The sequence below is a fragment of the Abramis brama genome (assembly GCF_963993115.1).
Source record: "Abramis brama genome assembly, chromosome: 22".
Lineage (NCBI taxonomy): Eukaryota > Metazoa > Chordata > Actinopteri > Cypriniformes > Leuciscidae > Abramis > Abramis brama.
Window position 1 is genome coordinate 13,305,296 of NC_139984.1, and position 24,300 is coordinate 13,329,595.

General features: G+C 38.6%; 2 protein-coding genes across 4 annotated transcripts in view; one reads left to right on the forward strand and one right to left on the reverse strand.

Annotated features, from left to right (window-relative positions):
* LOC311073164 (mitogen-activated protein kinase 12) overlaps nt 1–12,293 on the reverse strand; it is a gene marked incomplete at its 5' end in the record, with an annotated part of 38,972 nt that extends 26,679 nt beyond the window's left edge. The window contains one exon of the mRNA XM_084098646.1: nt 12,063–12,293. Coding sequence (XP_083954772.1) covers nt 12,063–12,293 — 231 coding nt within the window. The remainder of the gene's footprint in view (nt 1–12,062) is intronic.
* Nucleotides 1–24,300, forward strand: part of plxnb1a (plexin b1a) — a 76,420-nt gene that overhangs the window by 13,770 nt on the left and 38,350 nt on the right. The gene's annotated exons all lie outside the window — the stretch shown is intronic.

Below are 24,300 nucleotides of genomic sequence, written 5' to 3' on the forward strand. Positions count from 1 at the left end.
TGTATACAAACATGCACTGTTATTGATAGTTTCCACGTGTTCACTGCAATATATTACAAAAATACTCAGTATATAAATTAGTACAGGTAAAATAATTGGTTTGTTGATGGACATGCACTTGTTAATGCTGATGGTGAGGAATTACAGTTGCAACATCTCATAATGTACCTCAAACTGAGTAATGTATCACTGAGAAACACTGAGTCCTGCTCGTGTCGTACTTGCGATGGAGGTTCGGCATGAATAACTAGTTCTTCCAGTGTTTCATCGTAGGACTCGCGCTCGCATTGATATGGTAAAATCGACGTCATTGTTCGTTACTGTGTTTAGTTTACGGTGTAGGAAGCCTCAGGACAGCGTTGTTATGGCAATGGGCGTTTTTGTTTTCGACGCGTGCTGTACGTGGTAAACCAATCACAACAGACTGAGCTGTCTGGCCAATCAGAGCAGAGTAGCTCGTGGAAAGGAGGGATTTAGAGAGATTGATTCATTTGACGAGTCGTTTGAGAATCATTGAAAACTGTGGTGATGTGCAAATGTATATTATGAGGAAATTAAACTGTTTTTTGACCTTTGATGCATGTAAACCTGTTGCAGGAGACTCCAAAACAACATTAGGAAACTTTAAAATAGCATAATAGGGGCATTTTAAGGTGATCTAGTTACACATTACTACATGTACTTACTATTTATTAACAGTGAATTTTACATAATGGCAAGCAACTAACCCCAAACTCTAACCGTAACTTTATAGTAAGTACATGTAGTTAATTAATATCACTCGGTACTTATTTTAGTAAGTACAGTGTAACTACGTCACCTTAAAATAAAGTGTAACCTGTCATTATGTGGATGCAAAGAGTTTTTGTTTTCCTCCTACACAGATTTGGATTTGTCCAGGCTGAGGCCTTCTCAGCAATACTGATGATTGCTCTGAACCAGGAGAGTGGATTTAAATTACTGTGTTTACTGGCTGAGTTTTGCTCCGTGGACCATGAGATGTGAACCCTCCTATGAAAGATCCACTCACTGAGTTTAGTGTTATGGTGGAAGAGGAAAAAATAAAGATGGTGGAATGGGGGAAAAAAGAGGAGGGAGAGAGATTTTCATGGCCTAACTGCTGAGCCTTGTAATTAAGTGGAGAAGTTGGCTGAGGACGCGGGATGTTGTTTGTTCCAGCTTTGGTCAGTAAAGAGGAAATCGCTGCAAGCCATGTTATAACCACTGAGGAGCATGTTATCTTCAGCCACTTCTTGGCCAGCACTGTTGCATTCAGGGATATCTCTTCACTGTTTACATGCTACAGTTAAATTTCAGTAAAACTGTCTTCTCCTTGTTGATTTTCTTTTAATATGTTTAAAAAAGTATGTCAACCTAATCGGAGACTTATGGCATCGCTAGACTTTGAAACCATGCAGAGACAGATTCTCGATGATCGCTGGCATCTGTTTTGCTTCATGTGCACAGCCTCTCAGGATATTCATGTTCCCTATCCATATGTCTTTTTGCATAGACAGATCAGTATATTTTTTTTAAAGAATGCACACATTAAAATGTGCACTCATGACCTACATACTTATTGCTTACATGGCCAAGGGAGTGTAGCATTATGATTGGATGACCTCTTTCTTCTGCAATGTAATGATATGCTATATTTATTTAATCAGTACGTACATGTGAGCTACATATACTAAAAAGTACTTCTACCGGAAGCATTAAATTGATAACAGTAAAGACATTTTTACAAAAACATGAAGCAGCACAACAGTTTTAGACATTGATAATAATGAGAAATGTTTCTTGAGCATCAAATCAACATATTAGAATGATTTCTGAAGGATCATGTGACTCTGAAGACTGGAGTAATGATGCTGAATTTGTAGTTTTGATATTACAGGAATAAATTACATTTTAAAATATATTAAACAGAAAATGGTTATTTTAAATTGTCATACTGTTTCACAACATTACTGTTTTTACTGTATTTTTGATGAAGTTTAAATTTTGTAATGTACCGTTTGTGTTTGCATATAAACTTTAGCGTCGAGCTTAACTCATTAAATTTAAGTTCATTAAGCATACACTTTGTTTAAACACTGACAAAAAAAGTCAAAAGGGAACAGTCACAAACTCCTTATCCCTGTGGACTTGTGGCTGATATTAGCTAATAAAAACGAAAACATAGTTTGAAATTCCCACAGGAATTGTGTGCGACACTTACAACCTTTCACTTACTGTTTTCAACATACTATCAGTTGGGACATAGAACTATCATTCAGAATGAAGGCACTAGTTGGTGCATCACTGAAGCAATACTAACCAGGCCATAATTTTCCACATATACTTCATAGAGTGACAGCTACAGGAAGTCTTAATGGACTTCATTGTGTCCATATGTCATAAACCGAAGCATATACACAGCATTTTTCACTGTCAGGTGTTCAAGCACAAAACGCTGTTTAAAGGCATGCATAATTGCCTGTGTTTGTGTTAAGTGCGTAAGCTAACGGCAAAGTGCTTGTCTAAGGTGCTAGTACAGCCGGTTGTGACTGCATTAGTGATGGGTGGAACCACTGCGCTGACACCATGCAAAACAGCTAGACCTCCTCAGAAGGACCATTCACGTCAGCCCAAGGTAAACTTTCACTCCCAACATCACAAATCTCTCTTTATTTCACTGTAGTGAGACCCAATGATGGAAAAAGACCGCAGTGTCCCAGCCAGAGCTTGTTAAACATTACACACTGACCGAGGCTCTGAAGGAACAAACAGGCCTTCTGGAGGATTGCTGGAAAACTGCTATGAATCTTATCCATTTATTTTTAGCTCTGTTTCCAGCGTGCTTGAATGCTGTCATTACAGCATCAGGGTCCGCATGTGGTGAAAATGTAAAAACAACCATGAAGCTCCTTATCTTTTCTCTTCTGTCTTAATGGAATAGTTCACCAAATAAGTAAAATTCTAAAAAAAATCACTTATTGTGTCATTGCATACTTGTATGTAGGGTTGTACCAATACTAGTAAAATTTCATGGTTCTCTGACTGTACCTATTTCGGTTCCAGAGCAATTGAATTAGTTGAATTAAGTACTTGAAAAACATTGTCCCCATTGGTTATCACTGTCAATCATCACCGTTTCCGATTTAATTGCACATTTAAATACAGTTGTCAATCCTCAAACTCTGCAGTGTTCTCAGCAGCATGAAAAACTAAACTTGTATTCAGATTGTGAACGGGTAATAAATAGAAAGAAAGAAAAGAGCCTCCCTTTATAATCACTAAGGCTGTTATAATAAAAAAGCTGTCTTAATTGTACAATGAATAATTGTTGGTCACAGTGAAAGGATTCGCAAGCGTGCGTCTCGTGTTGAACAAAACAAAATCTTAAGCGGATTCTGAATAACACACTGAATAGCACCTCTGATAGGCCTTTGCGTTCACGCGCTCAACAGATATGATTGGGATTGGCTACAGTTCTCAACGCTTGTAAAAACACACTGTAAATAGAAACCTTTGACGCTCAGAGAGAGCTCAAACAAACGCGAGTTCAGTCTAAATGATTCTTTCACAAACCAAACTATTGAATCAAACTGGTTTTATTCACTGACTCAATGATTCAGTTTTTAACTGTCCATTAGAAGGAAAGATTATCACTAAATTATGACCGTTCGTCATTTTTAAAACTTCCTCATTCCCCCAGTCCCCATTCATTGTAATTTCATTAAAGATACCAATTTTTCCTGTTTGTGCCCCACTTAAGAAGGAAAATCATACATTTTTATTTTGGGCGTATTTAAGTTTTGGCGTGTTATAGAGTATATAAGGTCATCCCTCTCAAGTTCTTTAATTGGCTGTCACCCAGTTTATTGCCTGACAAAGGTCTGTGGTGTGCTGAAATATGTTGATATCCCCACATCACTTCATCATTTTTCTCTTCATGCTTCCGTACGTCAGCTGGATTTATAGCATTCTATACATCCACAGTACTTCTATAAGAGCTAAAGCAGCACTCAGGCTTCACACTGTTCAACTATCCCTACAGGGACATACAGTGAGCTAGATGAGCACAGGCAGGTTTTACTTATGGTCCGTACGGATCACGGATCAACTATGATCTGTTTAACGCTTAGTTGTTTTACACTTTTGCATTTAAGTTTGTGGTTCTTTGCTAGAATAAACAAAGTTGTGTTTAAAAGCTGTTATAATGAGCACTTTTGAAAATGAAATAATCCCTGAATTTTCCAACGATTGCAGGGTTAGTGGCTTTTAACACATTCGAAGTTTGGTTAAAGGAACATGTGAACTAGATATACACAAGCAGAACTATATTTTGCGCTTAATATTATAGTTATACAGCTGTTCAGAGACTGCTACACCATTTTTCTTATACGTTTTTCCCACGCCACTCTATTATTGTAATGAAATCCTAGAGAAATTTCAGATAACCCACCCTTAAATGGCTGATTAAAACAAAACAGACTGTGGTTGATCACTTTAGATGTTGTCCAAGTAAGCATTTCTTGGCCAGTATAACCTGCAATATGGACCAGACTGTATGCCATTTAATTAAAGCTCTTGCTAAACAAGACTACTAAATATGTGACTTACTTCTAACTGCTTACAACTCCTATTCAATACTATTCATATTTCATGCTATTCTCTTGTGAGCGTTAGCAGCCGTTCTTCGCTAAATCCCCTCTGAAATCCATTTAAAGCATGGATCTCCTCCATTTGCTCTGCTCTGCAGGAGTCTGCTACTAGATTGGGCCGTTGTTGATCTTGCTGTTGCTTTTGGCTCCCGGTGCAGTTACACTGTTTTGCCAGCTGTGCGCCGTCTTTTGTTTTTGCCCCCAGCGTCACGTGCTGGATATTCAAGGAGGTGTTTTCTCAACGTGCCAACAGTTGCAATCTGGCTCGCATCGAGGAAATGAGCAGTATTTCAGAAGAAAGACGTTTGATTAGCATCCATTTGCTGCATGCGAAATTGAGTCTTAATGCGTGAAACTGTAAAATGATATGCTCGTTTTACAGTTACTGTTGCAATCTAAACCAGCTCTGACTCAGAAACTGGCTTAATGTGAGGGAAATCTGCAACTGAAGCATCATAAAAAGAGGCATATATCCATAAAGACATCAAGAGTAGAAGGTTGTTTGCAATTGTATGGCAAATGTTTTAGTAAGGAGTTTTTGGACTTTGAACTTGCCTGTGATTTGTGTATTGCTGTAGTCTTCATAGAGAGTATTGAACACATACATTAGCAGACACCACACTGCCTGTGTAGCCTCAGCTGTTTCCACTGAGTCACTGTGTGTACATTAAAGGGAACCGCAACATTACACTGTTACACTCTCTGATGTTTGTCCTGCTCATGTTAGAGCTACAGAAGAGCACATGTGAAAAGGCGGATGAATGACAAGTTCATTCTGAATTAATTTGAAGAATTCCTCCCTTCCTTCCTTCCTTCCTTCCTTCCTTCCTTCCTCCCTCCCTTCCTCCCTCCCTTCCTTCCTTCCTTCCTTCCTTCCTTCCTTCCTTCCTCCCTTCCTTCCTCCCTCCCTCCCTCCCTTCCTTCCCTCCTTCCTTCCTTCCTTCCTTCCTTCCTTCCCTCCCTCCCTCCCTTCCCTCCTTCCCTCCTTCCTTCCTTCCTTCCTTCCTTCCTTCCTTCCTTCCTTCCTTCCTTCCTTCCTTCCTTCCTTCCTTCCTTCCTTCCTTCCTCTCTCCTCCTTCCTTCCTCCCTTCCTTCCTTCCTTCCTTCCTTCCTTCCTCCCTCCCTCCTTCCTTCCTTCATTCCTTCCTTCCTTCCTTCCTCCCTCCCTCCCTCCCTCCTCCTTCCTTCCTTCCTTCCTCCCTCCCTTCCTTCCTTCCTCCCTTTCTCCCTTCCTCCCTCTCTTCCTTCCTTCCTCCATCCTTCCTTCCTTCATTCCTTCCTTCCTCCTCCTTCATTCCTTCCTTCCTTCCTTCCTTCGTTCCTTCCTCCCTCCCTTCCTCCCTTTCTCCCTTCCTCCCTATCTTCCTTCCTTCCTCCCTCTCTTCCTTCCTTCCTTCCTTCCTTCCTCCCTTTCTCCCTTCCTCTCTCTCTTCCTTCCTTCCTTCCTTCCTTCCTTCCTTCCTTCCTTCCTTCCTCCCTTTCTTCCTTCTTTTCTTTTTCCCTGCCTTCCTCCCTTCCTTCCTTCCTTCCTTCCTTCCTTCCTTCCTTCCTTCCTTCCTTCCTTCCTTCCTTCCTTCCTTCCTTCCTTTATTTGTATTTCCTTCTTTCCATGTTTCTTTCTTCCCTCCCATTATCCTTTCCTCTTCTTTTCTTTCCTTTTCCTCATTTCATCCTTTTGTTCCTTTCCTCTTTTCGTCCTTTCGTTCCTTCCTTTCTTTCCATTAATTTATTTTCTTTTCTTTTTTCCTTTATTTCTTTTACTTATTTTTTATTTGATCACATTTCCTTCCTTCCTTTATTTCTTTTACTTATTTTTTGTTTGATCACATTTCCTTCCTTCCTTCCTTCCTTCCTTCCTTCCTTCCTTCCTTCCTTCCTTCCTTCCTTCCTTCCTTCCTTCCTTCCTTCCTTCCTTTCTTTCTTTAATCTTTCCTTTTCCGTCCTTTCATCCTTTGTTTCCTTTCTCACTTTCTCATTTCCTACTTTAATTTTTTGTGACCATTATTTTAATTTGCTTCCTCCTTTCCATCTGTTCTTTCTTTCTTTCTTTCTTTCTTTCTTTCTTTCTTTCTTTCTTTCTTTCTTTCTTTCTTTCTTTCTTTCTTTCTTTCTTCACATGATCCTTTTCTTTCCTTTTTTCCTTTTCCTTTTTTGTTTGATCTTTCTTGCTTCCTTCCTTCCTCCTTACATGTAGGCCTACTTTCCCGCAGTGATGTGTTTGCAGAACTGCTTTTGAGTCTGTCATTCAGGTTAATGTTCCTTGGAGCGTTCAACTTAAAGGCTAAACCAAATGGCTCATGTCGGTTCGACTGAGGAGGAGTGAGGAATTAGAAACCTGACAGGCCGCCTCCCTCGTTTAGGCATCCGGTCGTTTCCATGCAGAGCACATCCAAAACTCCACTTCCTCTGTCTTTCACTGCGGTCTCAGTCGGGGACGGGAGGGAAGGAGGGGGATCGTGGGATGACCGGCGGCTGAAGCGAGTGTGGGAGCGTCCGCTCTCTGTCTCCGACCTCACAGGGCGCTGTGCACTGAATATTAAACTTCTCCCTCCATTGTACCGTTGGCTGTTTAGACTACTGTCTGTTCAGGTCTTTATATTTGTGTTATACATTTCATTTAAGTTATATTTTTCCTTGTTGACTGTTAATTGTCATATTTTTTTTTTAAAGCACTTGGCTAGAAGACATTGTTCAAGGTCAATGCCAAAAAAGTCTTCTAATGGAGTAGAGCATTGAATAATGGTCTGTTAATTCAGTGTCAGTCTTAATCAAAGCTCCGATAGATAAGCGGAGAATCTGCACTGCGATGGCGTTCTTTATCAGGCTGTCTGGATCGGGCTCTCGCGATTGATTCCGGGGTGAACAGAGCATCCCTGTGTCTGTGGCCCAGCAGAGCTTGTCCTGCGAGTGACTCCGCTCATATTAATCATTTATGTGGTTCCCAGGTGTCTGGCCTGTTAACTGACTTGCAGTGACCACAGGGGAAAATCCCACTGCTTCTCTTCTCTGCACACTTCTCATCCTTCCAAACCTCTCTGCTTCTCTTCTCACCTAATCTCAAGAGGCCACTCATGCCAGCTGAGGATTTACAGCCTCGTCCTCCCACCCTCTGTCACGCTCTATCTCTTTCCATCCCTGATTTTGGAAAGATTGCTTCAATTAAGCTAACGGCAGGGTTCCTTAAGCCATTAGCCATGTTGCTGGAAGCCGTGTGCTGTCTAGCTCCGCTTTGCTCCCTGTAGATTGAGGAAGCCACATGCTGCTGTCTGGTTATTCATGTCACAAGCTCTCTTAGTAATTCACATGAAAACACCAATGTTGCGTTATCAGCAGCTGTGGTTTGTTTCGGTTTGACCATCTTTGCATAGTTCTTTCTTAGAAAAACCATAATGTGGCGACGATCCCATGGTAGAATGATGGTATCAGATGCTAATACCACAGAAGTTCCACATATGCTATCATACACTCTCTGGAAAATAAGGTTTAAAAGATATCACTGGGGAGGTACCCTTTCAAAAGATACACCTTTGTACCTTATTTACCCCTAAAGGGTGCATATTAGTACCTTTTAGAGGTACATTTAGTACCAAAATTGTAAATATTAGTGCCTTTTGAAAGGTGCCTGGGACTGCTTTTGTAACTTTTTTTGTTTTAGAGTGCGCTGAATGGTTTATTGGGTACCATCCAGAGAACGCTTTGGAATATGTGCATATGATATTATTCTCATTGCTATTATTGATCATACTTGGGGTTAGAGATTTAAACAGACCCATGGAGGTGTGCTATTACTTTTCAAAGCAATCAGATTTGTCATCTAGCAGACAATAAAACAGACACTAAATGTCATAAAGACTTATGGTGTACGGTGGCAGAGAGAGCTCAATGCGCTCCAACTGAAGAAAGCACATGCAAATAGAAAAAAAGACATGCAAATTCACAACACGCGCTGCAAATAACACAGACCACAACGGAAATGTTTCCGGGGAACCAAATAAGTGACGAACCCGGCTGAGACGTGCTTACAGCTCAAAAGTCTATATTTTATTTCTTTTAACTTTTTTTGTTGTTGTTGTTGTTGTAAAACATACAGAGATTACCTTTTTATGACATACAACTTGTATACAATATACAAAATGTATTAACAATATGTTCAATGTCATCAGAATACAAATTGAGAAAAGAACAATGAGCTGAAAACTAAAATAGATAATAAAAAAAGATAGAGAAAAAGAACATGAGGGAAAGATATTAATCTATACATCAGTTACACTGTACACCTTTTTTCATGTTATGTTTAAATTTTCATAAAGAAAAGTTTCATAAGAAATGTTAGGTGATGTAGGGTCCAAAGTTTTAAAGTTGAGACACTCACACACCAGATATATAACGCATATTTTAAAAGCTTTTTTTTGTAAAAAAATGTATTTATTTATTTGCAACCGTTATTAACCTTTGCAGCATTATATTTCTGTGGTAAGAACAGCTATTCAGCTGATGGACACCGCTGTGTTGTCATGGGAACATCCCAGGTGAAAATAATGAGGAAATTACATTCTTTCATTGCTCCCTTCATTAAGTGCGTTCCAAACGGCTACATAATGGCACACTAGTGCCCTGCTCCCTCCAAAGTCCCACTTCAAGGGCTCTGCCGTCTGCCCTTCGAAGGGAGCAGGGCATAGGGATGCTCACGAGCAATAAGCACATCCCAGCCGGTTCATCACTTATTTGGTTCCCCTGGAAACATTTCCTTTGTAGTGTCGTAGATTTTTCCCTAAACCTAAATAAGTCCTATTTCATCTGACCTAAGTCTACCTGGGCCTATAATATTTATACTCTAGCGCGTCTACACATCGACGTCGACTGAGTATAACCCTATACCCTAGCGCGTCTACACATCGACGTCGGCTGAGTATAACCCTATACCCTAGCGCGTCTACACATCGACGTCGGCTGAGTATAACCCTATACCCTAGCGCGTCTACACATCGACGGCGGCTGAGTCTAATCCTATAGTCTAACTTGCTTGCTGCGCAGCAGAAATGACAGACAGACTTCGGCAATTGTCCTTTGAGTTCTTTATTTCGGCCAGGAGAGTACTCAAGCAATTCTCAGAGAATCTCACCCAAGCAAAAGAATACATCAGGTTTTATAGGACAAAGACAGACACATCAAAATAAAATCAGCGTGACTAACATGTCATCTTCTATCAATATGATTGGTTCAATTGGTAAAGCAAGCCCCTCCCTTCTTTACCCTCTGTTACTGGCATAAGCAAAATCATCAAAAAACATTGTAAAGGGTTAACAGTCAGTTGATTACTCAATATATATCATGACATAATGCAGGCTAAAAACAAAAGGTTAGTAAGACCTGACCTAAAAGTAGTAGTAAAATTAGACCTAGAAGAGGAAGTTAGGTAAGTGTTTGTCATAATGTTAGATCCAAAGGAGAAGTCAGGTTAGAAGTTTAACACAGGTTAGATCTTATTTATTAAAAATCCACCACAGTAGTCAGTGCTATTTGCAGCGTGTTTCTGTATTTGGTGTTTGGAGCACACGTGTGTTGTGAAACTGATGAAGATGTTTTCTTAATTTGCGGGTGTTTCTTCAGTTTTTGCACGTTGAGCTCTCTCGGCCACCGTAATGGTGGTTTCTTTTGACAAAAGCGGGAATACACTTCCTGACTTTTAAAATCTGAGCAGTTATTCTTTGAAGATGGTTACAGAGGAAAAACTGGGCATCATACTTTAAATGACCGTGGATCACTACCAGACTTTGAAGTCGTTCCGAACACAATAATATCAGGCAGAAACTTGTGCCTCCTTGCTAGCAGAAAATCCCACAAAAAACACTTTCTATTCAGTGAATCAGTAAGTTATGATCTGTGTAGATTAACTCCTTCCCCGCCAGCAGTTTTTAAAAAAGTTGCCAGCCTCAGCCAGCATTTTTGATAATTTTCAAAAAAAAAATTATGGCCCCAGGTTTTTTTTTTGTTGTTGTTTTTTTATATCTGAACATTCTAAATATAAAAAAGAACAGAGCCTCTGCTTTTAAACCAAAAACTCAGTTTTATTCTAGCTTAAAGGAACACTCCACCGTTTTTTGAAATAGGGCTTATTCATCTTCTTTCCTACATTTAGATAGGTGGGCAAATGCATTTTTGTCTCAGTGCATGCATTGTTTTAGTTTGACAGGGTCGGCGCTAGCTTAGCTTAGCATAATGAATGGAATCCTTTGTTGCCAGCTAGCATGTCCTGAGTAAAAGTAATATAAAAAATAAATAAAAACCCACCTAATTACTTCTTGTGGCCTGCGTATTCACAATGAGTACAAATAGCGATGCAGATTAAGCAGACTAGGCGATTTCCTAGGCAGATATTGACTTGGGACTATATTAGGGGGAAGCACAGGCGAAGCACTGCTACTTGGGCGCAGAGCTTTGCCTGTGCTTCCCCCTAATATAGTCCTTAATATATAAGTCAATATCTGCCTAGGAAATCGCCTAGTGTTAATCTGCATCGCTATTTGTACTCATTGTGAATACGCAGGCCACAAGAAGTAATTAGGTGTTTTTTATTTTATTTTTTATATTACTTTTACTCAGGACATGCTAGCTGGCAACAAAGGATTCCATTCATTATGCTAAGCTAAGCTAGCGCCGACCCTGTCAAACTAAAACAATGCATGCACTGAGACAAAAATGCATTTGCCCACCTATCTAAATGTAGGAAAAAAGATGAATAAGCCCTATTTCAAAAAACGGTGGAGTGTTCCTTTAATGCATTTTTTTTATCAACACTTGAATGTGGGTAAGTTTCATAAAAAAGCATTTTGAGCAAAAAGCTGAGAAAGTCACGTTTTTGGCAAAGACTACATCCAGATCGCATTCGATCAAAACACAGATGGAGTAGATCGAGTCCATCAACACCCCTAATGCTTGCACAGTCCTATACTTCGGCCTGGGTCGACATTTCATTCAGTAACATTAGACACTTTTGATTTATTTAATGTTGGTGATAGCGTTATTTTACATAAGCATCTGCTTACATATGACATCGCTCCTGCTGAACATGTGTCACAGCGCCCCCTACCGTATAACAGTGAAAACACTGAAAGCCGGAAATTTCCGCCAATGGTGTGGGAAGCGTTTTCTCACATATGTCGCAAATTTCCGTCAATGGTGGGGAAAGAGGCAATTACCTTTTGGATGTAAAATAAATGTAATGATGTTCAAGTATGTAGTAATTATCATATGGCCAACTATGCTATTAAAGGAAATACTCAATGTAGTAGCCCAGAAATCAGAGCTGCTGATACACTGCCGTCCTCTTTCATTCTGCTCATTTGTGTGATGTGAAACGGGTCTAAGAGTGAGGTTAAAGGGTAACTAGCGCGCGTGGGCTGATAAATTTACGATTTTCTTGAATGACAGCCAGATGCAGATGCCCAAACGTGTGTCCTTTGTCCTGGATTTGAGGGCAGATGCGAGCGTCCTGCTGGACAGTGCTGTGGAGAGCTCTCGCTGAGAGAGGAGGCATCTGCTGTGCTTTTCAGAGACCACCTCTTGTTCCTCAGCTCCAGTCTCCCTCTCCTTTTCAGCCCAGGCGGAACTCGTCACCTCTTCACATCCTCGCTTTCTGCCCATTTCTCACCATGTCATCCCTCACACTGAGGAAACAAACAGACAGATGTCTTATTTTCTACCACCTGCAGAGCTCCACCCACCCACAGGGGTCGATCTTCTTGCCGACCCACGTTCATGCCCACAGTCTGTGACACCGGGGCTTTTCAACTTGGCAAGCGAACATCGATCGGCAACGATTTCCTGTCTGCGATGACTGAGAGGCCTGGAGATTGATCACTCGCAATTGTCTAATTGTGTGGCGTGGGATTGCGCGCATGCTTATTTGTGTGTTTCCATCCAAGTGAGTGAATGAAACCAAAGAGAAGGGATTTTATAAAGTGCTTGACAACTGTAGACCTCCCACTCCAAACGCTATGGCTTAGAATCTTCTCATTTGCAATCTGCCAGCAAGGACAATGTGTGTGTCCGGGGGTAGTCCATTGTCTTTCAAATGAAGCTGTCCCCCTTCCAAAACTGGAACAGAGGGTCATGAAAGCTCCCTCCGTCCTAAGCTTGAAAAGCTCATTTGTGGGTGGACCTCTTTGTTGACGCAGATTCTACTGATTGTGATGCAGGTCCAAAATTCGCCGTCCCTCTACTCTGACCTTGTCCTAGACCGCCGGTCGTCCTGTATTTAGAGTAATTCATCAACGACGCCTACTCACTCGCTCATTAATATTAAAAACGATGAACTCATGCGGAGTACGCAAGTGTCGTATCTGAACTAATAACTAGTATTGATTGGGATTCATATGTCATCAGCTCTCAGTAATTCCCTTGTTTAAAATGATCCATATGCGATAACAGCTGCATGGCTGTGTTGGCAATGTACGCTTATTTTCCCCCAGGTTTTGCCCACTCAAAAATCAATCAGGAAAAAAATAGATTGTTATTTTCACAGCAAGTGGTGGTGTCTGGTTGTTTTGTTTGGCTCCTTGCTTAACAACTGACTTCAAATTGACTTCCCAGCCGTTACTCTGGAGTCGATTTGAGTTTTTTAAAATCTTAATTCATTTAGGATGTATGCTGGTGCAGCCCCTAGGCTGTTTTGGGGGTAGTATTGATTTTTATTGCTAAAACTGTTTTTAATGTTACAGTGTTTGGTGTAAATGTATAGCTAGATTGGATTGGCAAAAATAGGATAAAGGGTATTAGAACCAAAGGCTGGTTGTGCTGAGCTGCATGGAAGACTGAAGCTGCTTTATGATTACTTCAGCATGGGTTCTCTGGCACTGGATCAAACTACACACTGGACAAATGGGTGAGAAACTATTGTTCACACTGGTGAGAAGTGAGAACAGGGCAGTCACACCAGACCTGCTGCTGTAATTCAGCCAAAAAGATCTTTATGCTGCTCAATAAATATGGAGTGGGTTTAAGGTTGACTGATAATGCATTTGGTCTATTAAATAATATTGACAGATCCAACTTTTGATTTTAATAATATATTAGTAAATGCTGAAATTGACATTTAACTGAGGTTAATAAGTCCATTTCTCATTGTCATTTCATGTTAATTGGTAAAGTTAACTTATGTTAACAGAGAACCTTATTGTAAAGTGTGACCATTTTAATCCCCACTTTTGAATGTTTTATCAAAGCAAGCCAATCAAACAGAATCTAAACATAGGCTAAATGTGAACAAAATAGTATGTTTGGTACGTACTGTACGTCGTTGTTTTTTTTTTGTTGGTTTTTTTTTTACATGCAATTGAACTTGCCATTGTGCATTGACCTTTTATAACCAAAAAGGACATTGCAACCGGATCTATGGTGGTGGACTGGAATGTGTATTGCATTTTTGGTCTATAAAATCTTGGTAGTAAAATTTGCTTGATTACACAGTATGTTTTGGAAGTTTGTTTAATGGTGTGGAAAGTATTTTTAGTATTCTAACTTGAAAGAATATTATAAGTTAGATACAAACACTATTTGTTTGTATTAAGTTATAAACACTATTTCCCCACACATTGTAACTTTTAAGTCTTTATTATATAGTGATGTTTTAACTTAAACCTTAAAGAGATAGTTCACCTAAAAATGAAAATCATTGACTCACCTTCATGTTGTTCCAAACCTATTGAACCCCATTGACTTTAACTATGTGGACAAAAAGAGTTGATTTTTTTAATACCTTCTTTTGTGTTCAACAGAAGAAAGTAAGCCAGGTTTGGTACGACATGAGGGAGAGTAAATCATAACAGAATTAAAAAAAAACCTTTAACCTTAAACCTTTTTCCAAATACACCACAGAGTGGAAAGAAAAATTGTGATCTGTTATTGGCATTTTCATTATTGGCAATTCACAATAGGGGCTTTCGCACCGGAGGAACCGGAGAACTATTGGCGTAAGTACCTGCTTTTTGGCGTGTTCGGACCGCAGGAACTGGTAATGATTTTAGTTATAGGAACGCCTTTTGGAGGAACTAAATAAGCTCCTACTTCAGAGTAGAGTCTAACCCAGCACATTAGGATCTACCAGTGATTGGCTGAACCCATGCGAAACACAGCACCTGTCATTTTTACAAAAGCCGTCTACACAGACTGTAAACCCTAACGCTCAAAATAATTAATTGGTTTGAGTAGGACAAACTTAAATTAAACTAATTAGTTCAGTCAAATGAACTTTTATGAGTATTTAGCACTTTCTTTTTCTTTCAAGTTCACAGAACTGATATATTTTAAGTAAACTGAACTGTTTCATTGTTTTGAGTTTTATGAAATGATTTATTTTAATTTAAACAAACTTAAGTTTAACTGAAACGGCTGGGATGTCTATTACCCAGCATGCTTTGCCGATGGCACTTGAATGGGAGAGTAAATGCTAAAATTAAGTGTAATATAATGTTTTTTTTGCAAGTATAATGTTGCAAGTATAATGTTTGCAAGTATAATGTTTTGCAAGTACATGTTATAATGTTGCAAGATTAATGTTAAATGGGAGATTGGGTATTAGGATATTGTTAATCTCACAGTTTCAAACTACAATCCGGCCTCTAGTTCATAAACGCCAGAGGAGAACTGGCCCCCGACTGAGCCTGGGTTCTCCCAAGGTTTTTTTTTTCTCCATTAGGTCACCTGATGGAGTTTTAGGACACCATTAGGCCGCTTGATGGAGTTTTTTCGGTTCCTTGCCACTGTTGCCTTTGGCTTGCTCAGTTGGGGATATTTTGGGGATATTTAATTTTATTCTATCAATCAATAAATTCCACTAGAAACAAACTTTGTTGTATTATTTTATTTTAATACTGTGAAGCTGCTTTGATACAATCTGTATTGTGAAAAGCGCTATACAAATATACTTGATTTGATTTGATTATTGATTAATGTTTTGTTATGCTAATTTAGAAGAATTTCTGTTAATGTTGGTTTTAGGATAGTTACCATCATGGTGACAAGTGGTGCATGCGGCTTGATTTGAGAGCAGATAAAATCTTTATATTGTTGCACTCATGCAGCAAGTGCTGTATAACATACTATTGTTAGCATGATAACATAATAGTATGTTAGCAAACTAGCTTGTTAAAACTATAAGTTAATACTAATGAAAGTGTTCACATTGAGATTACATGAAGGTTTTAAGTTAAATGTATGAAATAGTGTACTCTGATTTTAATTGTTCTTAACTTGAAATGTTTAAGTACAAACTTAAAATCTGCCAGTTCTGCTTACTTAAACTTTGAATTTCAAAACTTAAAAAAATTGAGGCAATCGATTGCCTTAAATTTTTTGAGTTCTGCTAACTTATTCGGGTTTACAGTAGCCTATATATTTACTTTCAGGAATTAACTCTACAAACATGGAAAAAAGTGATAGATGGACCTCTCAACCTTTACGCTAAGGAGAAAATCCAATACAACTTTGAGGGGACCAAGAGAAACGTATGCATTTCTGCTCAGCTAGCAACATTGGGCATCAACTACACGGAATACGCTAATACCTTTTCATATACTGTCTACTTTCTTTGTATAAAAGTTCTATCTAATAACACATTAGACAGGACTGTTAAACAGATCAAAAACGAATGAAGATGGAGAATGGGAGTGCTGTGTGCTCAGGCTATGGCGTGCGCGGCTTACGTCACTGCAGAATTCCTACTGCCGGTGCGAATGCAACGAGGAAAATGGGCCTAGGGGAACATTAGTTTTGGGGGAAACCACTCTGGTGGCTAGTCCCGAGAACTGTGTCCCGAGAACCACCCAGTGCGAAAGGGGCTAATCTGTAAATCAGAATTTCTTATTTCCAAACGCTGAAAAATGAGGCTTGCACATTTGTCCCAGTCTCCATATAGTTAAACTGTTGAGTTCTCCATTACTGTCGCAGTTGGGGTTCAAGACTCTTGTGTATTTCATAAGTCCTTGTTATCAGCAATCCTCTCTGAAAATAACGCAGCCTCAGGCACCTGTGAATGAATTAACATCCATTACATCAGCTCCTCACAGTGCCTGTTGACTTTACTGCCGGCGTCACCTGCAATCTCCACCACAGTGTATAAATCATGCTCACTTATCGCTGTGTTCAGTGTGGCTATCCTTGATGTGACTTCTCTCATCTATTTATAGTGTAGGGGGCGGGGCTTCCGATTCTAGAAGGCATTTGATTGGACAGAAAATCTGATGAGAAGCTGAAGTGTAGAGTGATGTCATCAAAACCATTGATTCATATTGGTGGAAGGAAGTGAGAGACTAAGTTTTGAATGCTTATATCTTTTAAATATGAATTTTGTCAATGTTTTGGAGCACATGGCTTATAGATAACAGTAAGGCTAACATATTCATACTAAAAGCCATAAAACTTCAATTTGATTTCATGTGGACTTTAACATTAATGTTTTTCATTATTTTTTAGCCTTCAATTCATACAATGTATGTATATGTATATATATATATATATACACACATGATGTGGTTACATTGTAAACTACAACTACACATTTAGTTAGTTTACAGTGTGATTGGACACTGAAGTTGGCATTCATCCTCAGTTGGGTGTAAACTTTAGCTAATAATATTAGGTCGTTTTGGGGGCCCTGTTTTGATGTGAGCTAATGGACTCCCCGACCGGAGCATGTATCCATGTTGACTCCTCTCATCACTGGACCATGGGGTGTCGTCAAGACAACCTCAAGCTACAAAGAGCCTTCTCAGGCCCATTCAGAGGCACGAGAGAGAGGGGCTTTTGTGCTGGAGTTGTGGGTGGGAAGTAATATATTCATTTAGTGTGCAAACAGACGAATAAGCATGCTAACTCTGCTCTGTTCACTAGCGCATTTCATATCTGAGCGGCAAACAGAGGTTCACATTCAACATGCTTTCCATTTGTCAGCAAGATGAATTGGTTTTGGAGATGGTCATACAGATTACATATGGACACAGACACACTCACACATCCGTACATGAACTCATGTCACAATGAAGCCGACAGCTGAGAGATTAATGACTCTATTACTGAACTTTATGCAGAGAGACTAGAAGCCATTAAACAAATGCTGAGACTTTTCAAGCATCCCGACGGGTAACACTGGCTCAACCAATGGTGCGAGTTTGTAGCGGTTGTTTCTCTGGCCAATGGTTGACGGGGAAGTTTTCTGGGAAGTTTTCTGGAAAGTTCATCATTATTTTTGGAAGTTAGTGGAAGCAGAATACACTTTCATTTTGAGGTATCATGTTGAAACTTCATGATGACTTGTGAATCCTGTGAGATCTGATTATGAAACAAAAAAACTTGATAACTTGCTTCAATCCTCCATGAAAAAATGGTACTTACTTGTTTGCATTGTTTACACATTTACTCAACCTTGTGTTGTTCTAAACCTGTAGGCATTTTTCAAAATATTTTCTTTAGTATTCCACAGAAGAAGAATTATTGGCAGAAGAATTCATTTTATTTTGTTTTGTTTTGTTTTATTTTGTTTTGTTTTATTTTATTTTATTTTATTTTATTTTATTTTGTTTTATTTTGTTTTGTTTTGTTTTGTTTTGTTTTGTTTTGTTTTGTTTTGTTTTGATTTGATTTGTTTTGATTTGATTTGATTTGAGTTAGTTAGTTAGTTAGTTAGTTAGTTAGTTAGTTAGTTAGTTAGTTAGTTAGTTAGTTAGAAAAGTTGAAATAACATATTAATTAATATCTAAAAACCATGTATTGGTAATCATTGTTTCAAAATTGCTTCAAAACTAAAAAATAAATAAAAAATTCACAGTCATGGTAACCCCAAACAGAAATGACAAACATTAGTTTTTATATCTGTCTGGATAAACTGGAATTTAATTTAGTCAGATGAACGCATAAAAAGATTTTGAATGGAAAATAATAGGTTAATTTCTAAATGTTGTTATCATTGTTATTAGTATTATTGTGGTTGTTTTTGTTGTTACATGCTGTACATTACCGGTTGAGGGTAAAACACGAGGCTGAAAGGTTTCGCAATGATTAGTGGTTGCCTATGAAGTGTTTATCCATGTTGATTTTAATGGCCTTAGCTATATATGGATGGCCAATATAATGCGGAGGCCTCTGGCTCCTGTTCAGCTGCCATAATCAGTAAACCATTGATGAAGCTGTCCAGCAGGATTGTGATTTCGTATGACCAGCCGACATAATTCAGGCCAGTGTGAATGTTATAAGCTGGCTTTTTCATTGGCTAGTGTTTCATCATAGTGCTGCTAAACCCAGTTCCTCCAGCAGCCTGATGTGTACAGTCTCTGCCTCTGTCTGACACAGCACATGTCCCCTGACTCACAGTGGGCAGCGTTGTCTTGTCTAGACACAGGAGTCAACATGCAACCAGACTGAATGTTTAAAGGCATAGTCATGTTTAGTTTCAGATTCAAGTTAAGTGCACATGTTTTTTTGTATTTTTTGAAGAATGCTGCACCATTGCCATAATTTGTTTGTTTTTTAATTAATTTGTTTTAATTAATTTTGTAAGATTATCAGTGAGTAGATAATTATAGTGATTGTTTACTTTGTTTAATATTTAATTTAGTAACAATAATATGTATTATTATTATTATTATTATTATTATTATTATTATTATTATTATTATTATTATGTAGTCATATTGCTATAGTAAACAGATTAATAAGAAATATTTATTAAACTAATATTTATTTTACAAATAGATCTTTTTGATATTATTAGTGAGTAGTTGTGTAATAATTATGATTTATTTATTTATTATAATGATCTTTTATATAATCATTTTAATAATAATCATTTTATTTAGAAATATTACAATAGTATTATTTCTTATTTTGTTGAATGTTTTGTTTAATAATAATAATAGTAGTAATTATTTATTGTTGTTGTTGTTGTTCTTAATATTATTATTTTAGTCATATTGCCATAATATACAGAAATATTTATGAAAATGTGTTATACAAGTAGTTACTTTTAAGATTACCAGAAACAATGTAACTATTGCGCAAAATATTATTTAATCTATTGCGCAAAATATTATTTAATTACATAAAATATTATTTAATTATTATTAAATTAATTATTAAAATATTACTTTTTTCATTATTAAATGATTGTTTTTAATAATAAATATGAATTATTATTTATGTGTATTATTACATAATCGCATAATAATTATAGTATGTTCTTTATGCTAGTGTTGTCAAAAGAACCAACTTCAAGTCGGTTCTGAAATTTGTAAAAATGTGATGACACCAGCATTTCCCTCTAGCATTTTGAGCGAAGTTAAGGGGATTCTTAAACAACTCTGATTGGCCATTGTGTTCACGTGCTCAAAATATATGTCTCTGATTGGCTACAATGATCAACGCTTTAAAAACATGTTTTCTTCACCGAGCGCTTACCCAGATACACACGGGAGCGTTTGAAAGTAGGCTATCCGTGTAATTGCTCTGTGAAGAGCGCCGAAGATGTCTATTTAAATGTTTTTAAAAGCGTTGATCATAGTAGCCAATCACAGACATATATGTTGAGCGCGTGAACACAATGGCCAATCAGAGGTGTTTAAGAATCTGTTCAACTGCACTTAAAATGCTAGAGGCAAAATGCATTTTTTACATTTCAGTACCGACTTGGTACAGAAGTCGGTACTTTTGACACACTACTTTATACAAAGCTATTAGCTGCTATGGTAAGCTCTTGTAAAAGAGCATGAAGATACTTTCATATCAAATTAATAAGGGCGAGTAGGCTACATGATAAGTAAATTCCATCTTTGGATCTGGAACAATCACTTTAATATTCAAATGTACTTGAAGGCATGTTAGGAAATGGTGACTTGATTCTCATGACCCTTCACTGACCTCAGCTTGGCACCAGCCTAAGACGCCTAATTAAGTCCCTGTCACATCGGGGGTCACTCAGACACTCTTTCCTTGTTCCATCACTGTACGATTCATCAAAGCAGCATCTGGAGTTCACTAGAAAGGCTGAGAGTGTGTTGAATAATTGAAAACGTCCCAAACCCCAAGCCCGTCTCAGGACTTCCCCCGATAAACGGGGCCACGTGAACCCTCTTTTCATCTGAACATGTGATAGGGCTCCAAAAGTGGCCGTTAACCCTCACCCGCAGGTGTGCGGGTCGTCCCCCATCTCGCAGTTTGATACCGGTTTTGTTTTTTACCGCTCAGCTGAAGCTGTGGGATTTCTTTTCTGGTCAGTCAGGCAGGACAAAGGCTAGCTTCTCAGAGGGGGACGGACATCGCCCTTCTGAAAAACGTTATGATGGGAAAAGCCATGAAAAATTCATGACACACAGTCATATTAAGAAGCTGCTGGGGGCCTTTAAATGCTCCTCAAACAAAGTGACTTGTGTTGTTTTAGAGAGATGTTTAACATGTGCCGCATTAAATTTGATTTATCAGTTTTGAACTCTGACTGACATCTGATACACAAGTCCGTAATGTCTTGCCAAAATGCAGTCTGTTTAATTATGATTACATATAATTTCAGTAATTAATCTTGGCAGATGTCCTCTATTCCTCACTCTCAATCACTGATTCCGCTTCCTTCCTTTCTTGATCAGCATCCAGTTGTTTTTTGGTGGTCTGTCTGGCAGCTGCTGTCAGTTGCTATTGTGATGCTGCCCGGCATTCAGTACTTCACCACATAAACCAAGATTCAGATCAGCAGTTGTGCTTCTGCATTATTGATCAATTGAGAAGGACAGTTTTACATCTTCGCACCATAGGCCACTGGCATTCAGTCACTTAAAGGAATAGTTCCCCATAATTTTCCCATAATTGACTCACTCTCAAGCCATCCTAGGTGAATATGGCTTTCTTCTTTCAGCCAAACCCAATCGGAAATATATTAAAAAATATCCTGGCTCTTGCAGCTTTGTAATGGCCTTGAATAGAGCCTGAGTTTTTGAAGCTCCAAAAAGCACATCTAGCATCAGGAAAGTAATCCATGAACAAATTCAGAACTACTGTAAAGTATGCTGTAGTCCCCACATTTCTCAGAGATAATGTGAAAATAATCTTTGTTGACAGGGACAGAACATTTCACGCACACATTTTGTACATTTTGTTCAGTGCATAATTTGGGCAGCGATTGCACTTCTTCCTTTGTTTGTCTGAGTAGGCACTTCATTTAATGGAAAAATTACTTTGCAACCATTAAAAAGTATGTACTATAGTATAAATATGCATGTGTGTATAAAATAACACAATTAAAAGTTAAAGTTGAAGTATTAATATTTCTAAAACTGAAATAGAAAGAAATTAAATCTAAATAAAAATATTAAAAATAAATATCAAAATTACAAAAGCACAACACAATTACTAAAACTGAAACTAAATATATATATAATAATAATAATAATAAACGATTAAATAATATAATAGTATATAAATAATACTAAAATAACACTGGTTTGGGGAGCTACTTTGACACAGTCAGTTGAACTCTATCGCCCCCTTTAGTACAGTACCACACACACTTGCAATGTGTTGCCTAAGCATTTGTGTCTCCATTTGCATACTCAGGCCAGAAGAATACTCTGTATAACCTAGTATTGAATCAAATTGCATCTTGAACAATAGGGTTGTCGGAAATATTAGCCCAAAATGGCATGCATGGGTGCATACTCTAAAAATCCACTCTACAACTTGGGACACACCTCCTAATTCAGCATACTTTACATTTATCATGCTATACAACTCATGATATGAATTGTATGTTCATATTCATCTCACATGACGGTTCTGTTCTCATACTGTAGTTGCTGTCTGTGATGTGATGTGGCATTTGTAGGGTATCATGGAGTTTCTGTCAGTACACTGGCACATTGAGGCACAAATGAAGGCGCCGGCATTGGTTTCTGTGCCAAGTGTAATTGTGGGCACAGGCGAGCTTGTGAAAGAGACTTGGAGAGACCACAGCATGTCAGTGACGGCACAGGCAGATACAGTGAGACTGGTGAGAAACAGAAGACTTGGCTGTTTGAGTTTGGTTGTGTCTCCACCCGATCTGTAACCGTGACATCGGTGGTTTAGGATGGGGATATTTATAGCGCTGAGGGTCCAGCTGTCATGGGAAGTTCGTCGGCTTGAAGGAAGTGGGACACTCTGTCAGAACTCTGGGTTTAAGTGTAACGCTGCTATGGATAATATATTTGTTTTTATGGCTGATCTTTGCAGACAGACTGCTGGGAAGTCCTGGGCCCGGTTGCATGAAAGCCCTTAAGTTAAGAAAACCCTAAGTTCTAAGGTTAAGGGTACCCTTAGTGAAACGGGTTGCAAGATAAAAACTGAAGGTCATTTTAAACCCGCAAGACTTTGGTTCATCTTCGGAACTCACGTGAAGATTTTTTTTATGAAATCTGAGAGATTTCTGTCCCTCCATTGACAGCTACGCAACTACCACTTTGACGCTCCAAAAAGTTCATAAAAAGATTGTAAAACGAATCCATATTAATTGAGCAGTTTAGTCTAAATTTCAGACTCGATCGCTTTGTATGATGAACAGATTGAATTTAGGCTTTTATTCACATATAAACATTGATCAGCGAACATAAACGGAGGCTCAAACGTGCTGCGTTACACAAGAATGAACCTCATTGGTTCTTGCTGAAGCTCAAACGTGCTGCGTAACACAAGAATGAACCTCATTGGTTCTTGCTGAAGCTCAAACATGCTGCGTAACACAAGAATGAACCTCATTGGTTCTTGCTGAAGCTCAAACGTGCTGCGTAACACAAGAATGAACCTCATTGGTTCTTGCTGAAGCTCAAACGTGCTGCGTAACACAAGAATGAACCTCATTGGTTCTTGCTGAAGTTCAAACATGCTGCGTAACACAAGAATGAACCTCATTGGTTCTTGATGAAGCTCAAACGTGCTGCGTAACACAAGAATGAACCTCACTGGTTCTTGCTGAAGCTCAAACATGCTGCGTAACACAAGAATGAACCTCATTGGTTCTTGCTGAAGCTCAAACGTGCTGCGTAACACAAGAATGAACCTCATTGGTTCTTGCTGAAGCTCAAACATGCTGCGTAACACAAGAATGAACCTCATTGGTTCTTGCTGAAGCTCAAACGTGCTGCGTAACACAAGAATGAACCTCATTGGTTCTTGCTGAAGCTCAAACGTGCTGCGTAACACAAGAATGAACCTCATTGGTTCTTGCTGAAGTTCAAACATGCTGCGTAACACAAGAATGAACCTCATTGGTTCTTGATGAAGCTCAAACACGAAACATGCTTTGTAAAACTTTGAAACCTTTGCGATTGCGAATCATTTGTTTCAAACCAGTGATTCGGAGTGCATATCAAACTACCAAAGTCACGTGATTTCAGTAAACAAGTCAAGTCATCTTCATTTATATAGCGCTTTTAACAATGTAGATTGTTTCAAAGCGGCTTTACAGTAACAAACGGATAATTTAAGGTAACAGAGATTGTTTTGGCTTTATAGCGGTTCTTGAATAAAGATATTTTCCAGCTAAAGTTAGTTTTGATTGATTCACTTCCGTCGCACGGATCATTAGTTATTAAATTAGAGGCCGCTAAGACGACATCGTTCTCTCTACACAGACTTTAAA